This window comes from Gorilla gorilla, chromosome 1 (genome assembly GCF_029281585.2).
Source record: "Gorilla gorilla gorilla isolate KB3781 chromosome 1, NHGRI_mGorGor1-v2.1_pri, whole genome shotgun sequence".
Taxonomy (NCBI): Eukaryota; Metazoa; Chordata; class Mammalia; order Primates; family Hominidae; genus Gorilla; species Gorilla gorilla.
In genome coordinates this window covers 203,787,618-203,814,229 of record NC_073224.2, presented here as the reverse complement: position 1 = coordinate 203,814,229, position 26,612 = coordinate 203,787,618, and the positions used below count along the sequence as shown (strand labels likewise).

Here is a 26,612-nt window from a genome sequence, read left to right as displayed (position 1 = left end):
CAAATGGCCGCTTTCTGGAGCTGCTTAAAGGAAGGAGACACTGGAGGGAAGGGGGGCAAGGGGGACAGTATCTCACTGGGCCTAACCTCTGGACAATGAAGAACTAGAGAACTGACCTTCTAGAAGTCAGGACAAAGGGCAGGGCCAGGGTGGGCAGGGCACAGCTGCCCCTCCTCCTCCCCCCCAACCCAAGTCCCTGCAGCAGCACCATCATCCATCCACCTTCCCAGCAAGCTCCCCACTCTGCCCCGGGCTGGGCCTGGCTTGGCTTGAAGCCCTCACCTCAGCTGGCACCAACAAGGGGGCTGGGAGTCCACTCTGGAGGGCTGGGAAGCAGGGCTACTTTGGGGAGTGGATTCTGGAGGGGGTCACCACCCCCTCATCGACAGACCACGGGGAGAAAATCCTTCTTGGGTGATTGGCAGGGTCGTCTGGTGGGGGTGGGGGAGGTCCAGGGCTAGGACCACCCAGTTTGGAGCCTGGAGGGACCCAGCAGATTAGAGACCTGGGTAAGGCAGCTGCGCAGGGCTGTAATTACCCCCAGAGGAGCAGGGAAGACACAAGCCCAGAATGCCGGAGCAAGGGCGGCAGCAAGGCTCCCAGACCTGTCCCCAGCCCAGCCATCAGCAGGGGAGAGAAAGCGAAACCCTTTCAGGGGTCTCCTTGTGACTCTCCTTCATGCCTCCCGACGTCCCCCGGGCCGCTTTGGTTTAGGTGGGTTTGAACGAGAATTTGGACTCGAAGCTGCCCTCTCAGCCCCAGTGCCAGAGCCCCCAAACTCCAGGGTGGGAAAGGGGAGTCCCAGCCCTGCTCCCCCTCTCCCCCAGTCCCCGCGGCGGGTGAGTCACCCGAGCGCTCCCTACTTAGTCCTCAGGCGCTGCGGCGCGTACCAAGACGCGGACGCAGGGGGAGGCAGCTAGCGCGGCGAACTCCTGGAGCCGTGGATCCCGCTCGGCCGTGGCCGTGGGAGAGGGCCGGGAGGCTGCGGGCGCGGGGCCCCGGGGCGGGGGCGGCGCGAACGGCGCGGAGGGCGCGGGCGCGGGGGGCTGGGTCCCGGGGCGCTGCTGGGGTGGACCCCCCCGCCTCGAACTTGGTACGCGCCAGCGAGAGGCCAGGCCCAGCCCGGGCGGTACAATAGGGTTGGGCCGAGGCCGGGACTGGGCCGGCGCCGGGCAGGGAACGGGTTCGCGACCGCAGCCGAGAGACCCCGGGCGACCGGCACCTCCGAGCCTCGCGGGCCACCTGCCTCGACCTTCCCCGGAGCGCCCCCGCCTCCGAGTCGCTACTTGCCGGGCCGGGCCGGGCCGGGCGTGATGCGCCGCGGGACCCCTGTCCTGGCCACTGGCCGCCGCCGCCGCCGCCGCTGAGACCCCGAGACCCCCAGTGACGCCGCAGCCATGGAGAGCGGCCCGCGTGCGGAGCTGGGGGCGGGCGCACCCCCAGGTATGCCGGGAGCCACGCGGAGGCGAGATGGGGGTAGATGGAGGGGCTGCAGGGCGGCCGAGGATGAGGCCGGCCGGCTGGGCGGGGACCCCTCCGCTGCCGCGCCCTCTGACCACTTGGAAGTTTAAAAATAAAGGCTGCGGCGGCGGCGGCTCCAGGCTCGCGATGCATCCTCTGACAGCTTCCCCCTCCCCCACCCCGGGTGCCGGACGCATCGGGCGTCGGGAGCCGCAGGGACCCCGCGCGGGAGTTGTTGGGGTGACCCTTCTGCCCCAGCTTAGTGCCATCTCAGCTTCCCCGCCCCCACGTCCCTTCCCGATCCACCCCGGGCCTTGAAGATCCTCTTCTACTGAGCTAGGGCTTCCGTCCCCTTCCCCATCCCCCGTGGCACATGTGACCCCAGCCTGAGTGTCTCGGGGGTCCATATTCTCAGGCCTGGGCCCTGCATACCGACGCCTCGGCCTTAGTGCCCGTACCCTCAGGCCCTGGCCCAGACCTCGCCCCCACCCCATCCGTCCAGCTGCCGCGCAAAGGGCCTGTTGCTGCTGCGGGCCGGCGGGGAGGGGAAAGGAGGGAGGGGAGAGGGAGGTCTCTAGCCGCTGCTGCCAAGTAACCCGCCGGATAAAGGCGAGGGGGAGGGGGAGGCGGCATTGTTTGGGGCGAGGGCGGGAGCTGGGGAGTGGGCCGCCTCCCCTGCAGCCAGGCCTACTCTGGAGCCCACCCAGCCTGATTCGGGGAGGAGGGGGACAGAAGTAAATCTGCTTCTCCTGCCTGCCCTCCTTCCCAGCCTCTCTGGGCCCGAATCTCCCACTAGAGAATGAGGTAAAGGCTCCGAGCCGGCACTCCCTGGACCTGCCACATCATTCCCCAGCCTGAGGCTTTGATACCTCCCCCCTTACTCTCTTTTTTTCTCTCTTTCTGCCCACACCTTAGACCACCAAAGCTCCCCTCCCCTCCCTCACCCCACCAACTACCAGTGCTCAGGACTTCTGCAAATCCCATTCGGATCTGGGAGCAGCTGATGAGGGGGTGGGGACAGGTTTCTGGTTGGGCTTGGTTTTGGAGGGAGGCGATTTCTCTTTCTTCCTGGAAGGGGAGGGAAGAACGTGATTACTGGGGACCCAAGTTCTGTTCCCATTGACTCAGGGGGGAGGTGGCCCCATCCCCACACCCCCATGGAGTCCTGAGCCTAATCCTGTCACCTCCCTGCCCCTTGGGGTGTGGGCACAGGATGAAACAGTTGGTGTGGGTGCGGAGAGCCCAGGATAAGGTGGGGCCGATGGGCTGTGGGTGGGCTCCTCCCCATGCCAGCGAGGATGCTTCTAGGGGACTGTCTGGGTGTGGGACCTGGGAGAACAGGGAGGGGAGGCTACCATCAGACTGGTGGGTTTCAGGAGGCTTGTAGGCTGGGCTGGAAACAAGGGTGGCTGGGTCTGTCCTGGTTTGGCTGAACCTGAGAGGGGACACCCAGGGAGGCCCAGCCTGAGTCCAACCTCAGCTTACTGGCCCTCTGCACCTGAGGGCCTCTGGCACTGGTGTATAGTTGGGGGCCTGAATGGGGGTGGTGACTGGGATACAGAGCCTGAGCTGGTGGCTAGTTTATAATTAGGGTACTTGGGTAGGATGCCTAGACTGAATATGAGAGCATGGGTGAGATGCTTGGCTCTCCTAGGGGCAGGGGGGACGTTCGGTGGGCGGGGAGGGCTGCGTCAGGGGCCGGTGGGCGGACTGCATATAGGCTTCTTGCATTGGGAGGACTCTTCTATACTGGGAGGGATCTAGATGGAGTCACATGAGAACCTGGATCAGGATGGTGGCAGTTCCCCACACAGAATAGTCAAAGGTGACAGGAGTCCTCTGTGGGGCTTTCTGGGAGTAAATGTGCTCACAGCATGTGCCCTGTGATAGTCTGAGGCATGGGCCTGACACTCCGAGAGCATGTGACACGAACCCTGCTCCCTCTGAGTTCCTTTTTGCTCTTGGACACTGAGCAGTAACGGGGTGGCGTGGAGTAGAGGACAAGTGTGGGGACCACTTTCAGGTCAGAAAACCTGGATGGAAATCCCAGTTAGCCATGTACTGGCTACTGGACTGGAGCAAGTGACTTACCTCCTGGAGCCACAGTTTCTGCCCCTGGAAAATAGGGGCAGTGTTGTCAACCTTGTGGGGTTGATGTGAGGGTTAGAGATGATTTAACTCAAGGAATCTGGCACGCAGACACCAGACACCTGCAATAAAGTGTTATTACCATTACTGTGGTTATGCTTCTGCAACCGGTGCCAGCAGGGAGGTATGAAATATAGGGGAGGGTGGGAGCAGGAATTGGAAGTCAATTTGTTTAAGAGTGTAGATTCTGGAATTAAACAGGTTAAGTCTCCACTTCATAACTTACCTCTGTGTGACCTCAGTAAGTCGCTTAACCTAAGTCTTAAGTTTGCTCATCTGTAAAATGAGAATAATGCTAGAAATTATCTCATAGAGACATTGGCATCCTTAAATTAGATGAAAACAGAAAACACTTAGACTAGGCCCTGGCACATAGCCAGTGCCCAATAAGTGCTAGCCATTTGTTATTTATTTATTTATTTATTTATTTATTTATTTATTTATTTTGAGACAGAGTCTTGCTCTTGTCACCCAGGCTGGAGTGCAATGCCACGATCTCAGCACACTGCAACCTCCGCCTCCCAGGTTGAAGCGATTCTCTTGCCTCAGCCTCCCGAGTAGCTGGGATTACAGGCGCCTGCCACCGCGCCCGGCTAATTTTTGTATTTTTAGTAGAGACAGGGTTTTGCCACGTTGGCCGGGCTGGTCTCGAACACCTGACCTCGTGGTCTTCCCACCTTGGCCTCCCAAAGTGCTGGGATTACAGGCGTGAGCCACCACCCCCAGCCTAGCTATTTGTTTTTTGTCATTATTTTTAATTCCGTCAGAAGCCTGAGATGTGATTGATTAGAATTGTAGGAGGTAAGTATAGGACAAGAAGGCAGCGGAAAGGAGAGTTCTAGGCAGACATGAGCTAGGGTGTATCCAGGGAACTGAGGGGCCCCATACCTGAAGTGGAACAGTGGGAACAGGAGAGAAGACCCAAGAAACAGGTGCAACCGGCTATCCAGCACACCCATGCTGATGCCCCACCGTATGCCAGCTCGGTGTAGTCTATGTGGACGGCAGAGAAGTGAATCAGACGGAGTTTTGACCCTTGGGGAGCTCTTAACCCGGCGAGGAAGGCAGATGTGTTCACTGCAGGGAAACCAGGTATAATGGTGATAGTGTGCAGTGGGCTGTGCTTGTGGAAGGCTTCACGGAGGAGGCAGCATTTGAGGTGGATCTGAAAGGATGAGTAGACGTTGGTGAGACTGGCGCAGTGGGCTGTGGCCATACATCCAGCAGCCAGCTGGCTGGCACCTCCCAATGACAGCTTCCTAGTCCCTTCCTGGGCTGGTGGGCCCAATAATGAGGCCTCTAATGAGCCCCTAATATGCAGTCACGCATATGCAAATGAGGTAGAAGGGACACTAGGCCAGCTCAGGTCCCCTTTCCCAACATGATAGTGGGGAAGGGCTGAGGGAAGGGACTGAAAGCTGGGCCCAGACTAGAATGGCCATACTTGAGGGCCATCAGGTCAGGTCTCAGGTCTGACCCAGGCTGGAAGTTAGGCCACAGGCAGCTGGGACCCATGTCCTTAGGTCCCTGCTGGGCCTTGGGGCTACTGAGGGAGCCAACTAGCCAGACCCAGATAATGCAGCTTTGTTGGCTGGTGGTAGCTCTGCCTGGCACCCAGGGGCACAGCCTTCAGTGTTTCCTCCACCACTTCTCAGCTGCAGCTCTGCCCTGAGGGGAGCAGAGAGCCTGGGAAGGCGTAGGGAACATGGTACTGCTGCCCTTACTAGCGCTCCTCAGCAGTTGTAAGAGATGATGTGAGCCAGGTAGAGACTCCCCGATGAATCAAGTTATTTCCCATTAATTATCTCTGACTTATTATCTCCTATTCATTAAGGGCCTTCTCTGTGCCAGGCACAATGCTCAGCATGTCACGGGCATTGTCTCATTTGTTCCTCACCACAGTCCCATGAGTAGGGACTAGCATTATCCCCATTTTACAGATGAGGCTCAGAGAGATGAAATCACTTACCTAAAGTCACAGAGCTAACAACTGGCAGAGGCAGGATTTGAACTCAAATCTGTCTGACTCTGAAGTCTGTGCCCTAAACCTCTAAGCTGAATTATCATGGCTAAGCTATCCAGTGACAAGGTCTGGCCTGCTTCCCTCCCGTGACTGGCCTTTGTGGGCATCTTGGTCTTGGGGACCTCATAATCTTTTCCCTGGCTGGCAGAGGTAGCCCCAGCAGAGCCCAGGGTCCTCTGGGAAGCCTGCCAGGTTGGAGCCTAAGCAGTTGAACCAGGAGGAAGGCCCCAGACCCAGGTGGTGGTAATAGTCCAGCTGGGGGGGCATCTCTAGGCCTTGGCCTGAGGTTGGGCCTCTGCCTTCAGCATCTGGGCAACAGCCTGGGCAGCCCTGCTGGGGCTGAGGGAGGGATGTGGTGGGGCCCAGGCTGCGGGATGGGGTCATTTCCTGCCGCCTAAAATAACAGGAAGTGGGTGCTCCTGATTGGAGGCTGGGAACAATGGCCGCCAGCCGGGCCAGAGAGCTCCTTCAGATCTGTAGTCTCAGTCGGGTTCCCGGCTTTATCACCCACAGAAGCCAGTGGCCTGGTCCCAGTGCCCCACTGCCCAACTGCTGGAGCACGCTGCCCTCTCCTAGGGCACTCCCTCTCGGAGGCGGCTTAGCTCTGTCCAGGCCAAGGATAATGCTGCCCCCTAAGGGTCCCTCCTCTCCTGGCCCCACAATTAGGCATTCCCCAGAGTTTGCCCTTTCTACCGACCTCCTATTCTCCCAGCCCAGATCTCTCCAGGAGAAGGAACCCAGGAGGCTGTCCCCACTGGGATGCAGGCAGGGTAAAGACCGTCATGCTGATTGGGTCCAAACCCCAGCTTTGCTACTCACTAGCTGTGGAGCTTAAGTAAGTGTCTTAATCTCTGAACCTGTTTCCTCGTTTGTAAAATGGGGTAATAATATCTACCTCATAGGATTATGGCAAAGGTTAAATGAACTAATGAGTTTAACGTGTTTAGCTGTGCCTGACAAAAGCATTAGCTGTTGCTCCTGTTAATCGGACTTTCTCTGGGCCTAGGGAAATAATTTGCTCAGAAGGAGCAGAAGTGACCTGGATGACGCTGTATAAATATTCCGGGGACATTGTGTCTCTGTGTGCTGTGTGTGTCTCTGAGGCTTTGTCTGTTTCTTAAAGGAGGTACCTGGCCCCGTACTCTGTGGGTACGTCTGTGTGTCTCAGATATGTGTAGAGTTTTGAATCCCAGTAAGTCTGTTTCCTCTGTGTGTGTGTGTGTGTGTATGTGTGTGTGTGTGAGAGAGAGAGAGAGAATATGTCTTGTCTCTCGCCATTGTGCAGGCCCTGTTTACATTGTCTGGTGTCTGTCTCTGTTGTGTGCGCGTCTGTGTGCCTCTGCCCTCTGCCTGCCTCTGTCTTCGCCTGCTCTAGTGTTGTCACCTAGGAATCTGCAGTGAGGGCCAGGAGGGCTCTTGCTAGAGGTGCTGATCTCTGTTCTGTCTTCTCTCGGCCTCATGCCTCTGCCTCTCCCATGCTTCCTGCCTGAGGTGCTGTCTGTGCACCCCCCACGCCACAACCAGCCCTCACCCAGGCACTCCCTCTCGCTGCCCCTGGAGGTGGGCTGTTCTCCCCTACCTCACTTCCCACCTCTTGGGAGCCAGCCTGGGCAGGAGCCTGCCTTCCCTACATTCCTGTGCTCTGAGCTCAGTGCCTGCTTGCCCCACCTGCACCCTTCACTTTTGTGGGGGAAGTCTCCCTGGGGGAACCACGGAATCACTTCCTTCTTCAGAGAACACGCAGGAGCTTCAGGGCGGGGTGATGTGACTGCCTACCAGAAATAGCACGACATAAGGGTTTTAAGGGTTTTGTCATCAGACAACTCTGGATTCAAATCCTACCTCTGACACTGGCATGAACAATCCACTTAATCTGTCTGAGTAAGTTCTCTCACCTGTGAAATGGGGGCCATCATAGAACTTTCCTTTTAGGATTGTCATCAGAATCAAATGGGATAGGGAAAGTGCTTGGTTTATGTTAGAGCTTCAGTAAATTAGTTTGGGCCTGGAAACTGGCTGGGGACATGCAGGTTCTGAGATGAACATGACATTTAGTGTTTAGAGAGACTAAGCTTTGGAGCAGCTTGAGGGTCTAAATACACACTAGCTAGGTAGCTTTCTGCAGTACCCCCACCCACATATCTCCATACCCAGCCACCCACCCACCCATCGGACATTCATTAAACAGACACAGAACTCCCACTCTGTGCCAGGCAGGTCCTGTATAAAACTCTGGGACTGCAAAAAGGACTAAGACTGAGTTTCTTCTCTTGATAAGCTCTCACACTGACAAGGGCAGGGGGTGGCAGGCAAACAGAAAAGCTAGACTGAGTTATCAGTGTTGTGAGAGGAATATTTGGCCCAACAAGAGTTGTTGGGGTGGGAGGAGGGAGAAACAAAAGGAAAGGACTGCCAGCTCTCAGAGGGTGGAGATGGGGTGTTAGTATTCTGAGACATGTGACAGTCTCTCTGAGGGACTTGGCCCTGATCTTTCTGCAGACCCCAGGCACAGCCCCTCTTGGAGCTCTTAGGAAGACAGGACTTTTTGACCCCACAATGCAACCCACCACTGCACCTTTGCCCTGCTAATGCTCTTTGTGCCAAGAAATAAATACAAATTATTTGTCTCTTATCTCATTCTTAACAAATACTTCTGGTAGATATTAGTGTAGCAAAATAAAACTGACAGTGGCAAAACCTCACAATCTGGCATAGACCAAAAATAAGATAAAATTAAGTAGCCGAAGGATCATATTTGATGGTTAAAAACGAGAATGATCATAAATAGATTAACCATACTGTATAGATAACTAACCAAGGAGTTTTGGCTTAATGTGATTTGCTCCACATAACACTGTGCCAATGACATTTCATCAGGGTTGGCATAATTGTGAAGAAAATATTTGTATTCAGGGTCAATAGTGTGCCAGGTCACAAGAGGAGTTCCAAACTTCTTGTTTGCCTCTTGAGAAGTTTTTCTTGTTGAGCTGCTGGAGTAAACACTCATTATTATTTTTATTAACTTCTACCTGTGTGGCTTAGTCCAGGAAGCTGCCCAAACACTATTGAGATGGAGTTGTTTTGCTTCTCTTCAAATGTTTATCTTTTTGCTATAAGTTGCCACATAGATATATACTTTTTTTTTTTTTTTTTTTTTTGGAGACAGCGTCTGATTCTGTCGCCTAGGCTGGAGTGCAGTAGTGCAATCTCAGATCACTGCAGCCTCCACCTCTGGGTTCAAGGGATTCTTCTCTCAGCCTCCCAAGTAGCTGGGACTACAGGTGTGCACAACCACGCCCAGCTAATTTTTGTAGTTTTAGTAGACATGGGGTTTTGCCGTTTGCCCAGGCTGCTCCCGAACTCCTGGGTTCAAACGATCTGCTCGCCTTGGCCTCCCAAAGTGCTGGGATTACAGGCGTGAGCCACTGTGCCCAGCCTGGATCTACTCTTTATTAGAGTAAAAATCTCCTTCTATATGCTTTAGGCTAGGGCAGCCTCATAGTATAGCACTTTATTTGTGCTATACTGTTTATTCAAATATTTTATGACTATCTCCGTATACTTGACACTGTGGTAGCTGCTGGTGATGCAGCAGTGAGCAAAGTAGACATGGCCAGCTCTTGTGGGGCTCCCTCACCTTCTAGGAGGAGGCTGACAATAAGGAAAGAACCATGCAAGGAAGTTTAAAATCATAACAGTGACAGTGTTCCAAAGGCACATGAAACCATGACTATATACAACAAGGGAATTTATCCTAATCAGAGAGGCCAAGGAAGGCTTCCATGAGGAAGTGATGACTGAACTAACATATGAAGGGCAAATAGGAGTTAGCTAAGAAAAGAGAGTATGTGCAAAGGCCCCGTGGCAGGAGGGAGTGTGGATGGTCATCAGCATTAAAGGAAGGTCAGTGTGGCTGGAGTTCAGAGAGCAAGGGGGGTGCAGGGTAGGAGAGGAGATCCAAGAAGTAGGGGGAGGGAGTCAGGAACTTCAGATTATACTGGACTAGTAGGGTGAGTTCAAGAAGGGGAAGCCACTGACAAGTTTCAAGTGGCAAAGAGCACCGTGATCAGATTTGCATTTGCTCTGGCTGCTCAGTGGAGCAGAGAGTGGGAATGGGTACAGGCGAGCAGTGAGAGGACGTTGTAGTCATCCAGGTGAGAGCGATGATGGTGGTGATGATATCTGCCTGGGTGTAGTTCATTCATTTCTTCATTCAACAAATAGTTATGGAGCACCTATGTGCCAGGCTCTGTTGGCCCTAGAGATAGACCAGCTAACAAAATAGGCAAAAATTTGTGCCCTCATAGAGATTAATATTCTAGCAGTGGGAGACTTAAAATGGTGTTAATGCCTATGGAGAAAAAGAAGACTTGGAAAGAAAAATCTACAGTTGGAACTGGGAGGGAGACTTCAACTGCAGTTTGTAGTTTTATTTAATTTTTTTTCTTTTTCTGAGACAGCATCTTACTCTGTTGCCCAAGCTGGTGTACAGTGGTATAATCATCGCTCACTGTAGCCTCAAACTCCTGGGCTCAAGGTATCCTCCTGCCTTAGCATCCTAAGTAGCTGAGACTACAGGTGTGCACCACCATGCCCAGCTGTTTTTTATTTTTTAGTTGAGATAGGGTCTCGCTGTGTTGCCCAGGCTGTTCTCAAGCTCCTGGCCTCAAGTGATCCTCCCACCTCAGTCTCCCAAATTGCTGGGATTACAGGTGTGAGCCATCTTGCCTGGCCTTTATTTAATTTTATTTAAAATTTTTCTTTTTTTTCTTTTCTTTTTTTTTTTTTTTTTTTAGAGACAGGGTTTTGCTTTGTCACCCAGGCTGGAGTACAGCAGCATGATCATAGTTCACTGTAACCTCAGTCTCTATTTCAGCATGTCATGATGCCTCGGTAATTTAAAAAAATTTTTTTAGAGATGGAATCTCACTATGTTGTCCAGGCTGATCTCAAACTCCTGGCCTTAAGGGATCCTCCTGTCTGGGTCTCCCAAAGTGTTGGGATTACAGGCATAAGCCACTGCACCACGCCTGCAGTTTGTAGCTTTTTTTTTTTTTTTTTTTGGAGACGGAGTCTCACTCTGTCACCCAGGCTGGAGTGCAGTGGTGCAATCTTGGCTCACTGCAACCTCTGCCTCCTGGGTTCAAGTGATTCACCAGCCTCAGCCTCCCGAGTAGCTGGGATTACAGGCACATGCTACCACACCCAGCTAATTTTTGTGTTTTTTAGTGGACGGGATTTCGCCATTGTGGCCAGGCTGGTCTCGAACTCCTGACCTCAGGTGATCCACCTGCCTTGGCCTCCCAAGGTGCTGGGATTGCAGGCGTGAGCCACCGCTCCCAGCCCAGTTTGTAGTTTTAAATAGGGGCTAAGGGAAGGCTCCGTTTAAAAGTGACATCAAAATAAAGACCTGAAGGAGGGGAGGGAATGAGGCACGCAGAATCTGGGGGCAGAGAATTCAAGGCAGAGAAACAGCCACTGAGGAAATATTGTTTCCTCAGTACAAAGCCCTGAGGCAGAAATCTCCCCAACACCCTTAAGGGACGGTGGCTGAAAAACTGAGCAGGGGGAGAAGAGGAGACAAGGTCGAAGAGGTCAGGATCCTGGGGAGTCCTTAATAGGCTATCATGATGACTTTGGCTTTTTCTTCCCCTCAGATGAGGAGTCATTGCAGGATTTTGTCAGAGGAGTGACGTGATCCGACTTTTTTTTTTTTTTTTTTTGAGACAGAGTCTCCTTCTGTCACCCAGGCTGGAGTGCAGTGGCGCTATCTGGGCTTACTGCAAGCTCCACCTCCCGGGTTCAAGCAGTTCTCCTGCCCCAGCCTCCTGTGTACCTGGGACTACAGGCGCCTGCCACCACGCCTGGCTAATTTTTTGTGTTTTTAATACAGACGGGGTTTCACCGTGTTGGCCAGGATGGTCTCGATCTCCTGACCTCGTGATCCGCCTGCCTTGGCCTCCCAAAGTGCTGGGATTACAGGTGTGAGCCACCGCACCCGGCCAATCTGACTTATTTTTAAACAGAATCACTCTGGCTACTGTGTTGAGAAAAGACCCAGGGGGAACAAAGACTGGAGCAGGGAATCTTTTATCAGAGCTGATAGTAGCTCTGATCCAAGTGATAGAAGTGGAGATAGTGAGAAATGATTAGATTTGAGATCTGTTTTGAAGATAAAGGCAGAAGGATTTGCTGAGAGATTAGACATGGGGTGTGATGTAGTTGTCATTAACTGAGATGGGGAAAATGGGGAGAAGCAGGCTTTTGGGGGAAGATCAGCAGCTCAGTTTGGGATGTGTTAAATTGGGGGCATCTTTGAGACACACAGGGGTGTCAAGCAGCTGGGAGTTGCATGAGTGAAACTAGACCTCAAGGGAGAGGCCTGGGCTAGAGACACAAATTTGGTTGTCGTCAGCAGTGATGGTATTTAAATCTGTGAGTCTGGATGAGGTCACCAAGGGAGTGCGTGTGGATAGAAAATAAATGAGGTCCTCCACTCAGCCCTGGGGCACTCCAGCGCTGAGAGATTGGGAAGTTCAGGCAGGATCAGCAGAGATGACTGAGAAATGACAGTCAGCAAGGTAGAAGGAAAACTAGGAGAATATGCTGTCTTCAAAGCCAGGTGAAGACAGTGTTTCAAGGAGCAGTCAGAAATCAACTGTGGCAGATGCAGCTGCATAGTGGCCAAGGAAGATGAGGGCTGGAAAACTGCCTGCTGGATTTAGCAGCATGGAGGTCACGGGTGTCCTTGAGAAGTGCAATGTTGCAGAGCAGTGGGGGTAAGGCCTGGCTGAAGCATTTCCTCCTGGCAGAGATGAGGAGACATGGATATATTCTTCGGGGCAGGTGCTGCTTACCAAGCCCCTGCCAGGTGCCACCGATGATGTACCCGTCTGTACCAACTCCCCATGTGTGCCAACAACTCCATGAGGGAACTGTGGTTACACAGGCTCAGGGCTTGCCCAAGGTTTGCTGGGAGCCGAGGTCCTCAGTCAGGCCTGTCAGACTCTGAAGCCTGTGACCTTTCTGCTCCACTGCATCTGATGCCTGGGTGCAGGTTCTTCCAAGCCTCACTCCTCTACCTCCTCCCAGCCTCCTTTCACATAGCGAGTCGGGACCTCGCTGGGGACTCACTGACTGTCTTGCCTGGTGGGTGTGATTTGCCTAGGTGTAGACAAACACCCGCCTACCAGTTTTCCTTGCAACACCTGCAGCACGCACAGGTGCTTGGAGAATGGCAATAAACAGACCTCACCCTCAACCTTCAAGCTTAATACTTACACACCCAGGCTTTGGCTTCAGACAGTCCTGAGTTCAAATCCCAACTCTAGGCTGGGTGCGGTGGCTCACGCCTGTAATCCCAGCACTTTGGGAGGCTGAGGAGGGTGGATCACGAGGTCAAGAGATGGAGACCAGCCTGGCCAACATGGTGAAACCCCGTCTCTACTAAAAATACAAAAATTAGCTGGGTGTGGTAGTGCCTGCCTGTTGTCCCAGCTACTCTGGAGGCTGAGGCAGGAGAATTGCTTGAACCTGGGAGGCGGAGGTTGCAGTGAGCCGAGATCGCACCACTGCACTCCAGCCTGGCGACAGAGTGAGACTCCATCTCAGAAAAAAAAAAAAAAAAAGCCCAACTCTGCCACATACTAGTTCTACGACTCTGTGTGGATCACTTAGCAGGTTGGGCCTTGGTTGCCACACTTGTATAATGGGGATAAGAATCTCTGCCTCTCAGAATTGCGAGGACACAGGGTGCATCACTGTTAGTGAGTAGTAAGCACTCACTAGAGTGAGTAACTGGTTTTGTTGACTACTGGAATTGGTAAAGGAGTTTGCAGTTGGCTGGGAAATAGATTAGCAATGACTAGGCAGCCGTCTCCTGCTGGTGTGGGAAGAGATGGGTGGCTTGTCATGTAGCCTAGGAGTTGGTGGAGTTGGAGGGGTAATGGGGAAGACAGGGCCTCAGCTGGGGCTCTTGCCTGGATCCTAGAAAGCTGGATGGGAAGGAATGAGGGGGAAAATAGTGTGAGCCTCAGATAATTTATTGCATAACACCTATTCCCTCATATTGCCTTCAACAAGGCAGGAGGGTATAATGGGTAAGGACAGGCTCTGATGATAGCTACTGGGTCCAAGTCCAGGCTCCCTGACTGACCAGCTGAATGATCTCCAATTACCTCTTTTTTTTGCTTCATCTTTTTTTTACTTTACTGTCCTCATCTATATGAGGACTCCTTCATAACTATTGTCAGTGAGGATTAAAACTAATAACATATAAGGCCGGGTGCAGTGGCTTATGCCTGTAATCCCAGCACTTTGGGAGCCTGAGTGGGCAGATCACTTGAGGCCAGGAGTTCGAGAACAGCCTGGCCAACATGGCACAACCCCATCTCTACTAAAAATACAAAAATTAGCCGAGTATGGTGGTTCATGCCTGTAATCCCAGCTACTCGGGAGGCTGAGGCACAAGAATCACTTGAGCCTGGGAGGCAGAATTTGCAGTAGGCCGAGATCACACCATTGCACTCCAGCCTGGGCAACAGAGTGAGACTTTTGTCTCAAAAAAAAAAAAAAAAAAAGAACTAATGTGTATAAAAATTCTGAGGCTGGGCATGGTGTCTCATGCCTGTAATCCCAGCACTTTGGGAGGTCGAGGCGGGCAGACCACCTGAAGTCGGGAGTTCGAGACCAGCCTGGCCAACATGGTGAAATGCCGTCTCTACTAAAAATACAAAAATTAGCTGGGCATGGTGGCAGGTGCCTGTAATCCCAGCTACTTGGGAGGCTGAGGCAGGATAATCACTTGAACTTGGAAGGCAGAGGTTGCAGTGAGCCAAGATCATGCCAGTGCACTCCAGCCTGGGCAACAGAGCAAGGCTCTGTCTTGAAAAAAAAAAAAAAAGGCTGGGCGCGGTGGGCAGTGGCTCACGCCTGTAATCCCAGCACTTTGGGAGGCCGAGGCGGGCGGATCATGAGGTCAGGAGATTGAGACCATCCTGGCTAACACCGTGAAACCCCGTCTCTACTAAAAATACAAAAAATTAGCCAGGCGTGGTGGCGGGCGCCTGTAGTCCCAGTTACTCGGGAGGCTGAGGCAGGAGAATGGGGTGAACCCAGGAGGCGGAGCTTGCAGTGAGCCCAGATTGCACCACTGCATTCCAGCCGGGGTGACAGAGCGAAGCTCCATCTCAAAAAAAAAAAAAAAATGAAAAACGTTTCCTTAGATGAAGCTTCCCACAGATGCCGGCCCTGCTCCCTAAGCAAGTTGGTAGCTGTGTTCCCATTGATCTCCTCAGTGCCTGGATGGTAGCAGCAGATGGCACCAGGGCTCAACATACAGAAGCTTCTGTTTGGGAGACCAGGAGGCTTCATAAGACCAACAGGGAGTGCTGTTTGCTGGCTGGCATGTGGATAGTGCCAGGCACCTTGCTGACATTCCCTACTAGCTTGGGCTTGTTATCCCCATTTTACAGGTATCAAAACTGAGGCTGAGCCAGGCATGGGCCTGTAATAATCCCAGCTACTTGGGAGACTGAGGCAGAAGGATCTCTTGAACTCAGGAGTTCGAATCCAGCCTGGGCCACATAGCAAGACCCTATCTCTTAAAAAATAAAAATTAAAAAAAAAGGGACTTAAAGGAACTAACTAGACCCTTGAAAAATTCACTAGCAGCAAGTAGACTTGGGGGGAAACAAAACAAAACAAAACAAAAAAACCTGAGGCTGAGGGAGCTTGACTGGCTTGTCCATGGTTGTCTGCTGGGGAAACAAGCCGTCTCTTCCCATCTTCCTCATCTGACTGACTCTGAAGCCTGTCTCTCAATTGCCCCACATGTGTATATGTCAAATCGTGTGGCTCCCTTACTTCACTTCGATGTCTTTTACAGGATTCCTACAATAGTCATGTCTTAAAAGCAGAAATTTCGGTGTGGCTTGGGGAAAAAAGATTATAAAGTGGACGTAGCTTGTTGCCAATGGAATCTTCACAGCAAAGCATTCCACTAGAGCCCATACTTACGTCCTTCCTCTTGGTCAGTCCCATGTGCCCAGCACTGGCACCCTCTGTGAACAGACCTTGGGTTGGGCACAGTCACCCAGAAGTAAAGCAGAAAGGAGAGGGAGGCAGACATGGAAACAAATCAGTGCATTTGGTGCACGAATAAGTGCTACAAGCTTGTTCTCAGCTTTTCCAACACACCCTGCTCCATTCTGCACCTTCACATATACTCTTCTCTGCCAACACCTCTCCTCCTTGCTTTGCTGACTCCAGCTTATCCTTCGGATCTCAGCTTGGTTGTTACTTCTTCAGCAAGCCCTCCCCATATAGGTTAACTATCTCTGCTTTGCTGCCCCAGACATAGTATTTATTCTCTACTGTAGTTGCCTAGCTATTTGTCTGTCTGCCCTGCTAGAGGGTAAGCGCCACAGAGGCAGGGATCATGGCTATTTTCTCACCATTATATCATGAGTATCTGGAACAGGGCCCGGCACATAGAAATAACTCAAACATAAGTGAATGAAGAAGTCGGTTGAACAAGGGAGAGGGCCACATATGGAGCTGATGGCACAGATGAGCAATCTGACCTCTCTCCTCTCTTGTGTTGGTCTTTCAGCTGTGGTCGCCAGGACGCCCCCAGAGCCAAGACCTTCTCCAGAAGGTGACCCTTCCCCCCCACCACCACCGATGTCAGCCCTGGTCCCCGACACTCCCCCGGACACCCCTCCTGCCATGAAGAATGCCACTAGCTCTAAGCAGCTCCCACTGGAACCAGAGAGCCCCTCAGGGCAGGTCGGGCCTAGGCCAGCCCCCCCGCAGGAAGAGTCCCCTTCCTCTGAAGCAAAGAGCAGAGGACCCACCCCACCAGCCACGGGCCCACGGGATGCCAGACCTCCTCGAAGGAGCAGCCAGCCATCTCCAACAGCAGTGCCAGCCTCCAACAGCACTCCCACCAAGCAAGGTGTGTGTAATGACCCCGGCCTGGGCCTAAACCTCTTGGCTCAGGGTCCTGGCCCTGGATCATGCCAACTGAAAGAGTCCTGTTTGCCCTAGAGGAGATAAAGAAAGGATGGGGTGAGGCCCGGAGGGAGGGATCTGAGGCTGACTCCTCTTTGGGGACAGCCTTTTGACCTGTCTGTTCTTGTTCCCTCTGCTCAGAGGTGAAGAAGGCAGGAGAGAGACACAAGCTGGCAAAGGAGCGGCGAGAAGAGCGGGCCAAGTACCTGGGTGAGTGAGCAGGAAGCCTCATCATCTTCTTCATTGTCATCATCAGCATCCTATTAATAACACCAACAGGCTGGGGCGCAGTGGCTCACGCCTGTAATCCCAGCACTTTGGGAGGCCGAGGCAGGCGAATCACCTGAGGTCGGGAGTTTGAGACTAGCCTGACCAATGTGGAGAAACCCTGTCTCTACTAAAAATACAAAAAATTAGCCAGGCATGGTGGCACATCCCTGTAATCCCAGCTACTCGGGAGACTGAGATAGGAGAACTGCTTGAACCTGGGAGGCGGAGGTTGTGGTGAGCCAAGATTGTGCCATTGCACTCCAGCCTGGGCAACAAGAGCAAAACTCCGTCTCAAAAAAAAAAAAAACGAAAAAAAACCAACACTTCTGCAACACTTAATTATGTGCACTATGCTAAGAGCAGGACACACATCTAATTTAATCCTCAACCCATTTTGAGGAGGAAACAGAGGCTCAGAGAGATGAAATCATTTGCTTAAGACACACAGCTAGTAGAGTAGCTGACATTCAGACCCAGAAGCCTCCTGCCACCCCACATCCCATGCTCTTAATCACAGTATGTGGACATCTGTCTGGTAGGCCCCCCAGGTCAGATGGGGATCTTGCACTAAAGCATTCATTTCTCCTTCAGCCCTGAGAGCCCATAAGGCCAATGGAGGAGAAATAGGCCTCTCCTGAGTCCTGTCTTCAGTAAGCCTCTCAATTTGAGGGGGTTGTCTCAGACTGAAAGCTCCACCTAAGCAGGCGGGAGAAAGACCCACCCAGGGCATGGGTAGCAGGGCTGGCCACTTGGAGGAAATGTTCTTGGCCCGGGCCTTCTGCAGAACCCTTCACACACGCCACTAGGCTCCTTTGTCCACAGCGGCCAAGAAGGCAGTGTGGCTGGAGAAGGAGGAGAAGGCCAAGGCGCTGCGGGAGAAGCAGCTCCAGGAGCGCCGGCGCCGGCTGGAGGAGCAACGTCTTAAAGCCGAGCAACGCCGTGCAGCCCTGGAGGAACGGCAGCGGCAGAAGCTCGAGAAAAACAAGGTGCAGGATGGGTCTCCGTGAATCCGTGTACACGTGTGCTCACCGTCTGCATACTGGTGCAGTGTGTACATCCATGTTCACGGCTCTGGCTTATCTGTGTCTGTGTGGTCCTATTTGTGTTCACATCTACAGTTGTGTCCCTGTGTTAGAATATCTGGGCACTTGTACAACTGCAGGCACATTTGCTTCTGAATGTGCCACTGTAGGCCCCTGTAACTGTTTACTGTCAGTACCTGTGTTCGTACATGTACCCCATGTGTCTGTATGTATGCAGGTATGCATCTGTGTGAGCGTGCCTAGCTCTGTGACATGGGTAAAGCCCTAGCTTGAGTGCTGGTGAGGAAATGAAGGAAATGGCCACCTGGCCCTACCTGGGAGGGCCTCAGGCTAGAGGGAACACATAGTCCCAAGGTCAGGACCCTCAGTGCCTGAGATGTGGCCTTGCCTGGGAGCCCCAGGCAGGGGGAGTCCACCCAATCCTCAGAGAATCAACTCATGCACTCAGGAAATGACTCAAGAACAGTGAAAAGCTCCCCAAGAACAAGTTGAAAGGGATCTTGGTCCTTAATCATAGCAAGGATTTGGTAACCTTGGTTACCTGCAATGAGTCAGGAAAAGACTCCAAGGGAAGGGAGTGGGGGAGGCATTGTCACAGGAGGAAGAAGGGCCTCTATCCCAAATTCGATGAATGTTCTGAGTCCACATCTCTCTCTTCTCCCCACCTTCCCCCAGGAGCGCTATGAAGCAGCCATCCAACGGTCAGTGAAGAAGACATGGGCCGAAATCCGGCAGCAGCGCTGGTCCTGGGCAGGGGCCCTGCACCACAGCTCTCCAGGACATAAGACCAGTGAGTAGGCTGGAGGGGCTGGGGAGTGGGTGGGCAAGGCTGGGATGGCAAGTAAGGGAAGGGAACAACTTCCCTACAAAAAGCTGGTGGCTCCCTGCAGCAGGTGTGCCTTGCTTTATGTGACTTGTGTCTTCTAGAATGGTCTGTAAGCCAAACTGTCCCTTCCCAAGGACTTCCACTATCAAATCAGAGATGGATTCTCTCCATTTGGTTTGCTCTTCAAACCTCTGTCATTTTAGGATTAGCCTTCTTTGCGCCTGTCAATTATTATTAGTTGTTGATACATAAAAGACTTTAATGCCCTACAGACACTGGATCTTAAAGAAACTGTCACTCCTTGTCTCGGAAGGTAGATTTTTGTCTCTGAGTTTTCTCCGCGTAGGGCCACCATGGATTTTGGTCTGATTCTTTGCTGGCATGTATGTACCACTGTGCTTGGATGTCTTTATGCAATGGCAAGTTTCAGTATTTCTAGCTGTGTATCTTCCGTTTATGTGCTCCTGGACCCGTGCATTGTGTGTCTTAATATGTGTTTGCCTTGGCGTGTTTGTGACCTTGTGTACCTCAGTGAGGGCTCCTAAGTCAGACAGACTTGGGTTCCAGCTCTGGCACTTGCAGCGTAACCTTTAACTTCTCGAAGTCTCACTTTCTTCATCTATAAACTGGGGATAGTGATACTACTTGCCCCTGAGGTGGTAGATAGATGTTTGAAGGATCAAATGAGGTCACATGTGTGTGGTGCCCCACACAGTACCTGGCACATGGTAAGCATCAACAAATGTGAGCTGCTACAAATGTCATGATGAGGTTGCTTCGATGTGTTGGTGGCTTGTGTGCATCTGGGTCTGACACACTATCTGTTAGTGTTTGTGTCTCTGTCCCTGTGCATGTCTGCACACATGTGTGCATGCCGAAGTATCTGCCACTCTATATGCCTGTGTCTGCATGTCTTTTTGTGATTCTGGATGAATACGTGGATTTGTGCAAGTGACTGTGACTGTGTAGGTCCTGTTTAGGAGCGTTTTTGCATTTATCCCAGTACGGGGGTGTTGTATCCATAACGCCTTGGCTGGGCAGTGTCAGCAAGTGCTAATGCTGGGTGGTTATGGGGAGGGGTTGCAGTACTCAGCCGTAAGGAATGGCTTCCTTGGTCTGGCCAGGAAAGCTGTAGTTTCTCTAGTTTTACTCATCTCCTCCCTTTGTTCCTTCTCCGTCGGCTCCCCCAACCCAGGTTGTCTCTGGTCACCTACCCCCGACCCTCCCTCTCCCAGGGCCAAGGCTGCCTCCTGCTCCTCATCCTAGCCTGCCCACTCCTCCCTCTCCCACCCCGCCCTCGGAGCATCCTGCATGGAAGGCCTCGGTGCCCCCCACTGGCTCCTGCCGGGCCCGGCCCTAATGCCGTGTCTTTTCCCCCTCCAGGTGGGAGCAGGTGCTCCGTGTCGGCAGTTAACCTGCCCAAACACGTGGACTCTATAATCAACAAGCGGCTCTCAAAGTCCTCTGCCACGCTCTGGAACTCCCCCAGTAGAAGTAAGAGAAGGCCCAGCCCTTCCCCCTCCAGAGCCCCTTGTAGCTCCCACCAAGCCTCCTCCAGAGCTCAGCAAGAACACCAGGTCCCTGGAGCCCTCACATACTCCAGGTCCCCATCCCCACTCTACCTTACCCAGGGCTCTGTGCCCCTCGGGGGAGCCGGCATATGGGTCTGGACCCTGAGGACAGAGGTTGCCCTGTAGGAGAGGAGAACAGAGACAAAGCATAATGCCGCAGAGGGCAGGAAGCCTGGCAGGGGCCTCAAGAGCAAGTTGGAGGTGGTGGCTGGGGGTGGGGACAGTCAGGCAGCCTTTTCTGCAACCACAGCCAGCTGGTCTGGGCCAACCTTAGCCAGGTGGCATTGTCCCCATGTGTCAGACTGGCCTGGGTGCTGTGGGGTGGAGGGGTCCCTCATTCTGGCTCCACCCTAGAGGGCCCATGCAATCCTGCCCTCTCTGTCTTCAGAGCCCCAGCCATGGCCTTGGCTGGTCCCAGAGTTGAGCCAACCAAGGTGGCATAGCCCCTGCATTCCCACCATGCCCTGGTGCTCATATGTGAAGGAGCCATGGTAGGAGTTATTTATAAGTTTCTCTTGCATTTGTTTGGTTGCTTTGTTGCCTAGCAACCAAATCAGCTGCTGTACCAACCCCACCTGACTGAGGCTTAAAAATAGCCCAGCAGCTGAGGGGACAGAGCAGGGTGGCCTAGGGCAGGCAGGCACCCTAGCAGCCTCTCCCTGGCACAGGACTGCTAAAAGCTGGGTCAGAGGAGCACAAGGACCCTCACTGTCCTGAATCCATGGGACAGCCTCGGCTGGGTCAGCCCTCTGACAGCAGGAGGGGCAAGACCTTACACTGGGACATGGCAGAGGGCAATTGGGTTTTCCTCCAATCCTGGATGGCTCCTTCCTATATGCGCGGTTCAGGGCCCCTTCACCTGGGGAGCGTTGTAGGCGGGGACCCTCATCCGATGCAGGATGTTGCCCTGGGAAGTGTCTGGTTGCCTGGGTCTGCAGTGGAAGTCCAGATCATAGGGAGGACAAGTGTGGCCCCGGTGTGATTGTGGGGAGAGGACTCCCGGGTGAGAAGCCTTGGCCTTGGCATGGGGATGGTGCCTGGTCTGCCCCCTTGCCTCTTCCTGCCTCCTACGGCCCCCACGGTGACCGGCTTCGCCTGGCCTTCTACCCCCAGATCGCAGCCTGCAGCTGAGCGCATGGGAGAGCAGCATCGTGGATCGTCTGATGACGCCCACTCTCTCCTTCCTTGCTCGGAGTCGCAGCGCGGTCACACTGCCCCGCAACGGCCGGGACCAGGGTAGGGGCTGCGACCCTGGGAGAGGCCCCACGTGGGGCCGGGCAGGGGCCAGCCTGGCGCGCGGGCCGCAACCCGACCGCACTCATCCCTCTGCAGCCGTGCCGGTGTGCCCGCGCTCGGCCTCCGCCAGCCCCCTGACGCCGTGCAGCGTCCCCCGAAGCGTGCACCGCTGCGCCCCCGCCGGTGAGCGCGGGGAGCGCCGCAAGCCCAGCGCCGGGGGCAGCCCCGCTCCGGTGCGCCGCCGGCCGGAGGCCTCGCCGGTGAGTGGCTCTACTGGCTCGAGTGGCCGCGCAGGTGGGGACAGGCAGCCTGGAACTGGGGAACGCGGGCGCTGCTGACCTCTACTCTCCTCTTCCGTTCCTCCTTCCCTGCCAGGTGCAGAAAAAGGAGAAGAAGGACAAGGAGCGGGAAAACGAGAAGGAGAAGAGTGCCCTAGCCCGGGAGCGCAGCCTCAAGAAGCGCCAGTCGCTGCCCGCCTCCCCACGTGCCCGCCTCTCCGCCAGCACCGCCTCTGAGCTCAGGTGGGCGCGGGCGGTGCGAGGGACCCTGCCCCTCACCGGGTCATTTATTCATCACCCACAAATATTTGTTGGGCACCCACCTCTAGAATGCAACTTCCTTGAGGGTAGATTTCTCTTTCTCTGTTTTGTTTGAGACAGGATCTCCCTGTGTCACCCAGGCTGGAGTGCAGTGGCACAATCTCGGCTCACTGCAGCCTTGACCTCCCGGGCTCAGGCTGTCCTCCCACCCCAGCCTTCCAAGTGGCTGGGACTACAGGCGCGCCACCACGCTCAGCTAATTTTTTGTATTTTTGGTAGAGTGGGGGTTTCGCTACGTTGTCCAGGCTGATCTCGAACTCCTGAGCTTAGGTGATCCACCCGCCTTGGCCTCCCAAAGTGCTGGGATTACATGTGTGAGTGTGAGCCACCCCGCCCAGCCTCCATTTTTCTTTTTGTTCTTTTTTTTTTTTTTTTTTAAGTGTTTTGGTTACTGAAGTACCCCAACACCTAAAATAGTGCCTGGCACCTGGTAACCACTCAGTGAATACCTACTGAAGGGCCAGGGTAGTGTCTCACGCCTGTAATCCCAGCACTTTGGGAGGCCAAGGGGAGGATTGCTTGAGCCCAGGAGGTCGAGGCTGTAGTGAGCTATGTATGATGATGCCACTGCACTCCAGCCTGGGGGTCAGCCAGATTCTGTCTTAAAAACAACAACAACAACAACAACAACAAAACCTGCTGAATGAATGGACCTGTCAGGTAGCACTCAAGGTGCTGAGGACACGTTGCTGAGCTAACCCAAGCGTGGTTTTTTCTCTTATTAAGCTTACAGGCTATTGGCGGGGGACATACAATAATCAAAGAATCCCACAGAAACATGTCATTACAAACTAGGGTGTATGCTCTAAAAGGGAATGGTGTGTTTCTGTGAGAGCAAGGGGGCGGGGGGCGGCGCTGATGTAGCCTGGGGGAGGGGGCACCTCCCAGAGGAAGGAACAAGTTCTCAGCGTGTGGATGTGTGTGTCTCCTAACCCTTCCCTTTTCCCTTTTCTCTTAGCCCCAAATCCAAGGCCAGGCCATCCTCTCCCTCCACATCCTGGCACAGGCCTGCCTCCCCCTGCCCCAGCCCAGGGCCAGGCCACACTCTGCCTCCAAAGCCACCGTCCCCCCGAGGCACCACTGCATCCCCCAAGGGGCGGGTTCGGAGGAAGGAGGAGGCAAAGGAGAGCCCCAGCGCCGCAGGGCCCGAGGACAAGAGCCAGAGCAAGCGCAGGGCCAGTAACGAGAAGGAGTCAGCAGCCCCAGCCTCACCGGCACCTTCGCCGGCGCCCTCGCCCACCCCAGCCCCGCCCCAGAAGGAGCAGCCCCCCGCGGAGACCCCTACAGGTAGGAATGAAGAGAGGGGAGGGGTGGGCCGAGCGAGAGAAGCCAGCTTCTCCTGTGTGGGGGTGTGGGCCGCCAGAGATGCCTGAGGACTGGGAGTGGAACATGGAAAGAGGAGACTCCTGCCCTCAGCAGCCCCAGGCCCAGAACACAGGCCGCTGGGAGATGACGGCGGTGCCTGCGTGGGTGTGCTGACGCCTGATCCCGGATCCCCCTCCAGACGCTGCTGTCTTGACCTCACCCCCAGCCCCTGCTCCCCCGGTGACCCCTAGCAAACCAATGGCCGGCACCACAGACCGAGAAGAAGCCACTCGGCTCTTGGCTGAGAAGCGGCGCCAGGCCCGGGAGCAGCGGGAGCGCGAGGAGCAGGAGCGGAGGCTGCAGGCAGAAAGGGACAAGTGAGTGCGCCTCGGGGACTGAGGGGGCCCTCGTGGGCGCTGGAGAAGAAGGAGAGGCCGAGCCTGAGCCGTTTGCTCCGTCCCCCAGGCGAATGCGAGAGGAGCAGCTGGCACGGGAGGCCGAGGCCCGGGCGGAGCGGGAGGCGGAGGCCCGGAGGCGGGAGGAGCAGGAGGCACGAGAGAAGGCGCAGGCCGAGCAGGAGGAGCAGGAGCGGCTGCAGAAGCAGGTGCCCCCGGCGGGCGGGCGGGAAGCGGCTGGGCGCCGGCGCCGCGGGCCGGGAGGGAAGGCTGGAGTCAAGTGCCCCACGCTCATGGGGGTCTTTGGCAGAAAGAGGAGGCCGAAGCTCGGTCGCGGGAAGAGGCGGAGCGGCAGCGTCTGGAGCGGGAAAAGCACTTCCAGCAGCAGGAGCAAGAGCGGCAAGAGCGCAGAAAGGTGCGCGGACCTGGGCGGGGATTTGTGGGCGGGGCCTTGGCAGGGCGGGCCAGGTGGGCGGGGCCTGGGCTTAGAGCGGACGGGACGGGAAAGCGCTGGGGCAAATTCCAGTTCCTGTCCTGGAGAGGGCTGCTATGAGCTGGGAGGCCCTAAGACTCCAAGGCCGGGGCTGGCTGGTGGGAGGTTTAGGATTAGGGGCGGGGCTCGAGCCTAACTGATATGCGGCCTCCAAACAGCGTCTGGAGGAGATCATGAAGAGGACTCGGAAGTCAGAAGTTTCTGAAACCAAGGTCAGAATTCCCCCGAAGGGCAGTGCTGGGCGTGGGGGGGCAGGGTGTGAAAAGGAGGCTGCGGAAAGGCATCCATGGCCACGGAGAGCGAGGCTGTCAGGGAGGCCGCCGCGGCCCGGGCAAGGGGAGGGCCGAACTCAGTCCGAAGTGGCTGGGGCCGGCTGTCCCTTGAGCCTGACTGCTCTTCCTCTTCAAAGCAGAAGCAGGACAGCAAGGAGGCCAACGCCAACGGTTCCAGCCCAGGTAAAGCCCCCATTCCTCTCACCTCCCTTCCCTTTGCCATCCTCCTCCTCTTCCATCCTCACCTCTCTTGCCAGCCCCTGGCTGATGGCCCCTCTTTCCCTGTGACAGAGCCTGTGAAAGCTGTGGAGGCTCGGTCCCCAGGGCTGCAGAAGGAGGCTGTGCAGAAAGAGGAGCCCATCCCACAGGAGCCTCAGTGGAGGTACCAGCTTCCAATCCCAGGGTCCCTGAGCAGGGAGGCAGACTGCAGCTGGAGCTGCGGGGTGGCCTGGGCTTTCCTAGGAGGTGAGGTGCTGAGCCTTGGCCTCTGCATCCACAGTCTCCCAAGCAAGGAGTTGCCAGCGTCCCTGGTGAATGGCCTGCAGCCTCTCCCAGCACACCAGGAGAATGGCTTCTCCACCAAGGGACCCTCTGGGGACAAGAGTCTGAGCCGAACACCAGAGGCACTCCTGCCCTTTGCAGAGGCAGAAGCCTTCCTCAAGAAAGCTGTGGTGCAGCCCCCGCAGGTCACAGGTAGATCTCCTGATTCCTGGACCCAGCTCCATTCCTCCCAGCAGCCTTCCCTGTACTCCTCAGCCCTGCCTTCTCTTCTGGCTCTGCCAGGCACCCTCTCCTGCTCCACCCTGAAGACCCCCAGCTGTCTGGGCTTGAGTGCTGTTTGCCCTGACTGTTTCCCTTCCTGTTTTTCCCCAGAAGTCCTTTAAGAGGGTTTGCCTTGGATCCTGGCACAGTTGTGAGGGCTCCTCTGCATCACCTACCAGGATGTCTGGAGGAGAAAAAGACAGAACAAAGATGGAAGTGGCCTGGGCCCCTGGGGGTGGGTCCTCTCTGTTGTTTTTAATCTGCACCTTATAGACTGATGTCTCTTTGGCTGGAGCCAGATCTGCCCCTCAGTGCATTCGTGTGCTCGCACGCGCAGACATCCCTTCTCCCCCATACACACATATACACTCACAGCCTCTCTGGCCTCTTCCCTTGGGGAGGGGCCACCTGTAGTATTTGCCTTGATTTGGTGGGGTACAGTGGATGTGAATACTGTAAATAGCTTGTGCTCAGACTCCTCTGCGTGGAGAGGGTGGGTGCAGGAGGCAGACCCTCCCCCCAAAGCCCCCTGGGGAGATCTTCCTCTCTCTATTTAACTGTAACTGAGGGGGATCCCAGGTCTGGGGATGGGGGACACCTTGGGCCACAGGATACTGGTTGCTTCAGGGGTACCCATGCCCCCTGCCCTCGCCTGGAATCAGTGTTACTGCATCTGATTAAATGTCTCCAGAAATAAAGAATAATTCTGCCAATCCTGCCTGTTGTTGGAGCTGGTGGCGGAGGTGGGAGCAGGTGGCCTCCTGAGTTCTAAGAACTGAAGAAGCCTCGGGCTGGTGGTGTTAGTCCTGAACTCCTGCCCTATGGTCTTCCAGTTTAGTCATGAATTCATTCATTTATTTATTCAACAAATACTGTTGCATCTACTCTGTGTCAGGCAGTAGGCTATGCACTGGGGATGCAATAGTCAGAAAGGATGTAATCTCTGTCCTTGTGCAGTTTATAGTCTAGTTGGACTCACGCCCAGGTTGGAGTGAGTGTCGTGGACACTGTGGGCTGCCCACTCAACATCTATTCCCATTGCCCCTTCCTCATTCCAAATAATCTCTATTCAGGTAGCCATCTTTCTTTTAGATGGCACCCTGTGCTTCAGTGGAGGTGGATCTTAGCCCCAGGGGTGAATCGTGATTGTGACTGGGACCAAAAACAATGGTCCCAAACCCCTCCTGATTGACTG

At 54.6% G+C, this 26,612-nt stretch overlaps 1 protein-coding gene across 11 annotated transcripts; it reads left to right on the top strand.

The window, feature by feature from the left end:
- Window positions 1-1,085: 1,085 nt before the first annotated feature.
- Window positions 1,086-26,130, top strand: MAP7D1 (MAP7 domain containing 1). Of its 11 annotated transcripts, none has more exons than XM_055391782.2 (18): window positions 1,092-1,443; window positions 16,245-16,589; window positions 16,787-16,855; window positions 17,738-17,901; window positions 18,634-18,748; window positions 20,168-20,278; window positions 21,469-21,591; window positions 21,688-21,851; window positions 21,967-22,112; window positions 23,149-23,477; window positions 23,695-23,872; window positions 23,961-24,099; window positions 24,201-24,305; window positions 24,542-24,595; window positions 24,793-24,838; window positions 24,947-25,037; window positions 25,155-25,348; window positions 25,529-26,130. In XM_055391782.2, the coding sequence occupies exons 1-18, from the start codon at window positions 1,398-1,400 to the stop codon at window positions 25,537-25,539; spliced, it is 2,430 nt and encodes an 809-aa protein (XP_055247757.2). In that variant the 5' UTR covers window positions 1,092-1,397; the 3' UTR covers window positions 25,540-26,130. The 11 variants fall into 11 exon arrangements, with proteins under 11 accessions (XP_055247752.2, XP_030865379.3, XP_030865383.3 ...); XM_031009522.3 differs by having other exon boundaries at window positions 1,094-1,443; window positions 24,796-24,838; XM_055391777.2 differs by having other exon boundaries at window positions 1,086-1,443; window positions 21,469-21,851; window positions 23,722-23,872.
- The last annotated feature ends 482 nt before the right edge of the window (window positions 26,131-26,612 follow it).

Bases quoted from the DNA above. Each gene is read 5' to 3' on its own strand.
- MAP7D1 (XM_031009519.3), top strand. From the start codon at position 1,398: ATGGAGAGCGGCCCGCGTGCGGAGCTGGGGGCGGGCGCACCCCCAG. The intron at 16,856-17,737 runs GTGAGTGAGCAG...CTTTGTCCACAG, and splicing joins AGAGCGGGCCAAGTACCTGG to CGGCCAAGAAGGCAGTGTGG. The intron at 17,902-18,633 runs GTGCAGGATGGG...ACCTTCCCCCAG, and splicing joins AGAAGCTCGAGAAAAACAAG to GAGCGCTATGAAGCAGCCAT.